The sequence below is a fragment of the Limulus polyphemus genome, unplaced genomic scaffold (genome assembly GCF_000517525.1).
Source record: "Limulus polyphemus unplaced genomic scaffold, Limulus_polyphemus-2.1.2 Scaffold180, whole genome shotgun sequence".
NCBI classification, from domain to species: domain Eukaryota; kingdom Metazoa; phylum Arthropoda; class Merostomata; order Xiphosura; family Limulidae; genus Limulus; species Limulus polyphemus.
The window spans coordinates 705,116-713,225 of NW_013665790.1; the positions used below are offsets into that span (position 1 = coordinate 705,116).

General features: G+C 34.0%; 1 protein-coding gene across 1 annotated transcript in view; it reads right to left on the reverse strand.

Moving 5' to 3' along the window:
- The window catches only part of LOC106478108 (AP-3 complex subunit beta-2-like), a 71,565-nt gene extending 63,817 nt beyond the window's left edge, over positions 1 to 7,748 (reverse strand). Inside the window, 1 exon segment of the mRNA XM_022381634.1 lies at positions 7,554 to 7,748. Within this exon segment, the coding sequence (XP_022237342.1) occupies positions 7,554 to 7,669 (116 nt within the window). The 5' untranslated portion in view covers positions 7,670 to 7,748.
- Between the last annotated feature and the right edge of the window lie 362 nt (positions 7,749 to 8,110).

Below are 8,110 nucleotides of genomic sequence, written 5' to 3' on the forward strand. Positions count from 1 at the left end.
GTTTGGTGGGATGGGGATGCGAACCCGCGACCCGCAGATTGCGAGTCGAGTGCCTTAACCACCTGGCCATGCAGGGCCTCAGAGAATGTACCTGGATTCCAACAGGTCCTTCAGTCTGTAAAGGTGTTTTACTGGAGACAGCGCAATGGGTCACCAAGAAAATCTATTTTTAAAAGCCAGGAAGTGCTACCCAGAGAAGCAAGCAGAAGCACAACTCTGATTCTGATTTTTCCCATGATAGTTCATAGAATGGGTAGTCTGGATCTGACTGGAAAAAAAACATCTATAAATCTCATGAGTAGAGCTCCAGTAGTCTTGCAGAACAACCCATCTTACAGTGGGCACTGATTGGGCCAGTGCAAATGGTCTAAACACTTTTCATTATCCTTACCTGATGTGGAATTTTCAATAAGTATACCCTGTGAGGCAACACTAGCCACCTAGTGGAATCCAAAAGTAGAAGAACAGTGAAGAAGAAATAAGTAAATAAATACTCACACCCCTTGCAGGTGCAGGGTTAATTGGAGAATGGCTGCTGGTGGAAGTTTCTATGTTATTGGAGACAAGAAAACCAGATGATGGAGACAGTTGAATGTGAGAAAAATGATTATTGTTGGGCAGTTCACTTTCCAGCCTGGAGAAGGGGGGGAGAAAGCTGAAGAGAGGAGACTTGAGAGAGAGTGTACAAACTTCTGCTGTCTGACAAGCATATACAAGAAGTACGAGCTGGAGGAGAAAGGCCCCACATAGAAGAGGTGTCCCAGTTTTGAAAGGACAGTGAGAGGAACCACAAGGAGGAAAAGTGTGACAAAAATACTGAGTATCCCAGACAGGACAAAGGAGAAGGGAAAAGTGGTAGTGAGAAAGCGGGAGGAAACATGGGCATAGATATATGTACAACAGCTATCAATGGCAAGTAGTAATAGGACTCTTGTCCAGGGAGGGCAGAAATGTGCTAGAAGTTTGATAGGGAGCCAAGTAAAAGCATGAAGAACCACAATGTTACTCCAATCAGACAAGAAGTAGGAAGGGAGGCAGTGAATGAGGAAGGAATGAAAAAGAGTAGAAATGGGCAGAAAAGAAGGTGAAGGAAATGCGACCCAACAATCTGAGATACAAGAGACTTACAGATCACAGGAGAACCATCCAGTGAAGCAGGAGGAATGTGTTACAGTGTGGGAATGGTGACAACATGACCAGAGTGATAAGTATGTTGGAACACAGAAGAAGTAGGAGGACAACAGGAATGGGAAAAGGGGACAGCTACATGATCAGGGAGGTGGACTGGACAATAATAAAGGGAGGTCATATCCTGAGGAATGAGCAATGTGCGAAGGTGGACTAGAAGCAATGGAAAGTTGGGAAGGGGAAGACAGGACTGAGACTAGAGGAGGCAAATAAATAGAAACAAGATTGGGATAGACAGCGAGGGGCCACCAAATGGACTCCTTAAGAGGTGTCCTGAAACTGAGCAAGGACCTGAGGGAGAAGAAGGAATGGAGGACATGCATAATAAAAAAAGATGGAACAGACCAGACTGAATACATAGATAGCCAGGGCTAAGGAATGAGGCACAGGAAACAAAATAGAAGAAGTTGGCAGAGAGAGACAAATGTAGCAAGGCAACAAAAGGAGCAGAAACATTGAGAAAACAGAAAAATAGAAGACCAGTGGATGAGGTACCAATCCATGGGTAGGAAACAGTCATATCAAGAAGACAGCCCACAAAGATGTGCAGTGCCTCCAGTACTGCTATACATATATGTAAAGAAGCCAGAAGACTAAACATTATCTACTTGGAGTGCATTATTACAGAGTAATTAGCCATATCTAAACACTGACAATGGGTAACAATGTACGGAGCAAACAATTATACCTAAACCCTATCTTATGATGGTACATGAAGTAGTAATTAACCAGATATAATAATTATAGTCTAAGTGGACCAATGAAGAAGTAAAGAACAAGCACAAACATTACCTACAATGTGTATATGTGAAAAAATAATGAACAATAACAAATTATTACTGTCGATGTATGACGTGATGGATAAAGGATTATGTCTAAACCTAACTTCCAATGGTATGTAATGAAGTAAATAATCAGATCAAATATTTATAGACTATGTGGACATGTTAAAGAGCAATGAATAAAGATGAAACATTATCCACTACATGTAAATGCTGAAAGTAATGAACTATATCAAAACAGTATTGTCGAGTAGTAATGGAAGAGAACTAAACATTACCATCTGTGGGTATACATTATGCAGTAAAAGACTATGACAAAACATTAATATCTAAGCATACATGTTAAGACTAAGCAACTATTTCTAAACATCAACTGTTGTGTATACAGAAAGGATCAATGAACCATGACCAAACACAACAGTCTAAGTCGGACAAGGTAAGAAGGAATTAACTGTCTAAACATTGTCTCCTATGTGTACATGCAATGGAGTAATGAGCTATGTCAAAACATTCACCCGAATGAATTACATGTTAAGGAGTAATGAACAATTTCCAAACAATATCTTCTATGTGAACATGTTAAGAACTGGAACTAAAGATTAATATGGTAAGGAATAAAGAACCAAGAAACAGCATTATCTTCTATGTGTACATGTGAAGAAGTAATGAACACAAATTAAACATTATCTTCTAGGTATACATGTTAAATGATAAGGAACTAGAATCAAACATTAATAGTGATGTATACATGACAAGTATAATATCTACCAAGAGTACATGTGAAGAAGTAATGAATGAGTTGTAAACATTACCTTCTATTTGGACATATTAAGGAGTAATAAACCAGAATGAAGTATCAATGGCAATGTGTTACAATTGAAAGAGCAACTAACTTTAACTAAACACTACCATCTAAATTGTATGTGGACATGTTAAGGACTAAGAACTAGAACTAAAGATTAACATGGTAAGGAATAATGAACCAAGATAAGCATTAGTGATAAGATAAGTGATGAAGTAATGAACACAAATTAAACATTATCTTCTAGGTATACATGTTAAATGATAAGGAACTAGAATCAAACATTAATAGTGATGTATACATGGCAAGGTATAATATCTACCAAGAGTACATTAATTCCTATAAGTTACGTGTTGATGATGAATAAACTATATTTAAACAATAACTTCTATGCATTACTTGGTAAAGCAGAAAGGATGAGGCATAAAACAGCAGAAATGAATTGAAACCCGAAGTAAACATCAGATGTGGCACTAACAGGGTAGAAGAAAGAAAGCAATGGGTAGGAGGCATACATAAGGTAGAAAAAGTTGAGAGATATTCAGTAGGTAGAGATGTACTGGGTGGAAAAGTCACTCCATTTTGACCTCATCAACTTCAGCTTCAAAATGTGTGAAGGGAAATATGTGGCAGGGATGAAAGAAGAGGGTCCAGGAGGCAGCATGGACCCCACCACATGTTGGATGATGTTACATTACTCTTCTTCTCACTGTATATGTCAACCTGACCATCACCTTTCACAATACATGATGGCTGTCACAATCTCAACAGACAATGAACTTCATAAATTGGTGGTAACTGAGTGATACTTGTACTTATATCAGCAGAAAAGGAATTCACATTAATCTGTGAACTCGTACTGAAAGATTGAAAATACAAAGTAAAGTTGTTGAAGTATATACTTCAACAAGTCCCAACAAGTGGCTCTACTCACAACACCAATGTCATTTCATACAAACAAGTCCTTTTCAAATATTCATGGCTTCAATGCTTAGTATCATCAAATAACTTAAAAATATTAGTCTGAGAAAATATTTAAATCATTAATAAATGTGATTGTACTATAAGAGTGAGGGTGAAATTCCAGGATTCAGCCATACATAGTAACCCACAAGTTCAAGGTGGATGTTGTTGACCAGCTCTCCTTTATCAGTTTAAAATTAGGAACAGCTATGTGCACATAACATTTTGGTTAGCTCTGAATGGAAATTATAAATAAAAAAAAAACACTGATATGTCTTGACATAATTCCTACTGGCTTTTAGACAATCAATACAAATAAGTCTCAAAATGTATATTTAACATATCCATTGAGAAAAATTACCACATAGAATGGAATTATAGAAAAAAAAGAAACAATTACTTCATAAAAATTTAAATAGAAAAAAAATCCTACAATAAAACTATAGTGATACATTGATAATCTTTATTATAATAATTTAATCAAAGAAATAAAATCTAATATACCACTTGGTCTTAAATCAGAAATATATTTTCAAAAAGAAAGGTAAATGGCTTTTTTTTTGCTGTTTTTTTGTAATGCATGACCCTACATATTTAACACAAGATTGAAGGCTACAAAGGCTTGGCAGTAAGTTAAACCACCTTCACTGGTGAATTACCTATGGGATCTATATACATTGGCTTCATAAATTATTTTTTAACTACCTTCATGCTAAATTACTTGTGGATACATGACTTTGTTGGTTACATAGCCATACTATGCAAGTCATAAAAAACAATTAAACAAAAATACTATCAATATTTCAATTACTTTTGCTGACAACTGTTGGGGTTCCTTACACATTTTACAGAGAATATTAGTGATTTCTGGAGCTTGATGATTAGTGGAATTGGATAATGGATTAATGACAGGCTCATTAATCAGTTACATTCAACTAATCAATTATTCTCATCAGACTTGGATAGTTGCAATAACAAAAAAATAGTAATAATCAGAAACACCAATTTCTGTTAGTTTATCATTTTCATGACACTAATAGATTTAATCATAATTTTGATTAATCAGTTATTTAAGATGACATTAATCAACATAATCAACAATCATAGATCATCAACTAATAGAGTTACGCTTCCAGTTCTTGTGATTTCATTTTTTTTGGTCAATTTTTTACACTGGGAGTTCTAACAAGCAAAAACATGAAATTAATATGTTGCAATACATAGACTGCATCAATAGTAAGTGTTATAAAGTCAGAGGGTAATTTGATGATTAAGTAATTTCAAGTAATTTTTAACTAATACAATATATTTATGAATTTCAATTTTTTCTATATGAAGTTGACATTCAGAATGAAATAATAAAAACAGTTCACAGTTACAAATATAAAGCATATTAAAATATACAAACCATGCCTTAACATCTTTTAGAAAACAAATTGATCTCTAAATTACTTTTTGTTACTAATATAAAAATATACAAGTTCAGTTTGAAAAATACTTTACAAATTTAGGATTTTAATTTTACCACATTTCACAGTCTGTGTGAAATTATTACAGTCTATTTAGAATATTTGTTATAATAAACTGTTACCTGTGGATAATAATTTTTACAAGTATCTGCTTTACAAATGAGAAAAGCTCATAGATATACCTGAATGAAGAGTTAATTTTTATTTATTCAAGTATACACACCACATTGTGTTTGCAGAAAATTCTAGAATTTTTTCTGAAGTAAAAACTGAAACAAGATAAGATTTCAAACCCTCAGACTTCAATAACATTTGAGTGAAAAATAAGACATGAGTTTGAATCCCCTGCTATTTTAAATTTCACAGAAAAAAGTAATTTACAACATCAATAATTACTAACAGTTTATTGAATTAAAAGTATAAAATTACTTTGATATCTGATGGGTGGTCTTGCAAATTAATAGGTAATAAGAAACCCAATAAAAACGTGTAACAAAGAAACCAAAAACAAAATGTTTTAGAACCATATTGACTAAAACAACCCATAACTCAAGGAAAGCCTAACATGTTAATCATACATGTGGTAATGATCATTAGTTATTGTAACCTTAATTTAAGATAATGATCATTATATAGCGAGATCTTTAATTGTGGTAATAACTGTTATTTACTGAGACACTTACTTAACTCCAATAAACCTTTTAGTAAATAAGCATGTATATAAATATTGACTACAAGTCTTAAGTTGTAAATTGGTTTTATTGTACAAATCACCAGTCAGGCCTCATTTTGAATATTTTGTTCAGTTGTGGTCCCTTTATCTTATGAAGGTTATTGAGTCAGAAACATCACTTAGGTAAAGCAAATGTCCCAACCCCATGATTTATTATTATTTGTTTATTTTGGGAAATATACATATATATACATACACACACACAAATATATAAAGTGTGGTATGCAATAACAACCTTTTCTACTGACACATCAGACAAAATTAAGTTTAAAACATAAAAGATTAATCAAACAGCTAAAAAACCTGCCATATGTTATGACAGTCTAGCTTCTTCCTTAGTTTGAATGACATAGGAAATAATCAAAGCCAATGCTCCCAAAATAGACAGAACTTTTCCATTTTAACCCTTAAAAGCCCAAGTTTCCCCTGGATCTCTGTTAAATGTTTTCCCACCCCTAACTGATTTAAATATGATGCCCCTGCATCAAGTTATTGGAAAGGATTCAGAGCAGAGTTACAAGTATGATTTTGTAGGTGAATGGGTTAAGTTAAAACTTAACTTGTACACTTATTAAAGTTGAAGGGAGGTAATAAGATTGATGCATTAATTTTTTCATGTTGAATTCAAAGGGTAGTACACCAAGAAGCCATAAATATAAATTTAAGAAAGGTAACACATTTTCAGTTGATGTAGTTTTATTTCTGCAATCGGGAAGTAAATATATGGTAAAACAATTTGGCATTTACATTTACAGAGGCTGAAGCTATACAAGAGTTTAAGAAAAAGGCTGTGAATAATTGAGGGATCAGGGTTTGATATAGCAATTAGTTCTCTCCTTGTTAAGAGAGGTTGGGAGACAGGACATTCTTGAAGGGCCAAAATGTCCCTTAGTTTCCCAAAATTCATGTTTAATAGTGACTACATTATATCAAAAGTCTTCTGGACAATGTACATTAGCTAGTTATAAGAAAACAGAATTTAAAGTTCCATACATAAAATAAGTCATTAGTACATACTATGCTGATTTGGTTGCACCTCAGTTGAACTATTGTGTTCAGTTTCCTTATTTATGCATCAGGAAAGAGCTACGAGGATTATTCCAGTTTGGAGGAGGAGTTTATCATATAAGAATAGTTTGAAATCTCTTTACATGTTTTTATTGGAGAGAATAGGGGCTCAAATGACATTTTTTATAAATAAATTAAAAAGAACTGCAGGCAACATGCCTAGGGGACACAAGTTTAAAATACTCAAAACTCACATTCATCATCTTTTATTAGCAGTATTACTTTTATGATGAGGTGGTCAGCCTATTGAATAGTTTGCTGTCAGTTTCACATTTTTCAGAATATGGTAGAAGCTGAAACATAAAGAGTTTTGGAGGAGACTGTGTGAGTTGTTTTAGAGATCAGGGCTGGATATACAAAAAGGAGTTTCTGAATGAAGTTTGGAGTAGGGTGGAAGTAGAAAAATTCAATAGCATAGATAGGTCATATACTGATTAGACACATGTAACTAAAACAGTTAGGTTGCTTAGTTATGGCACTGCAGTGCAGTACGTGATTTAGTGATGACTTACTAAAGTAATAAAATATTATTAAGTGTTACTGTTAACCTTCTAAAATCGGAAGCAAAAAATCCACCAGCTGCTGGGTCGTTGGCATATTCAGGTTCAGCCGTTGTGGCAGGCATTTCATTCGCATAACTTCCTATTACTCCGTTATTTGCCATAGTTGTGGGTAATTCTCTGTTCAATAATATACAGCTTCACACAACCATTCTTTTCTATATCACATGCCACATCAGACATCTGCAGAGGGCGCTAAAGTAGCATTATTAAAAATCAAAAGAATTAATAGCATATTTTATTGTTTTTTGGTTTTACTCTTCTAATATTGCCTCCCCTGCATCCCCGTGGCTTAGTGACAAATCTGCATGAAGGCTTATAAAGCTAAAAATTGGGTTTTGATACCCACGGTTGGCAGAGCACAGATAGGCCATTATGTAGCTTTGCGCTTGACAAACACAAATCTTGGAATGTTACGGGAATATACCAAACCTTTGTTTTTTTAGATACTAAAAACGAGATAATTTTAAATTAATGAATAATTAAATTAAAATGGCTGTTTAGCTTACGTTGTCATCGGCAAGTATAATAAAAACAAAAATTCA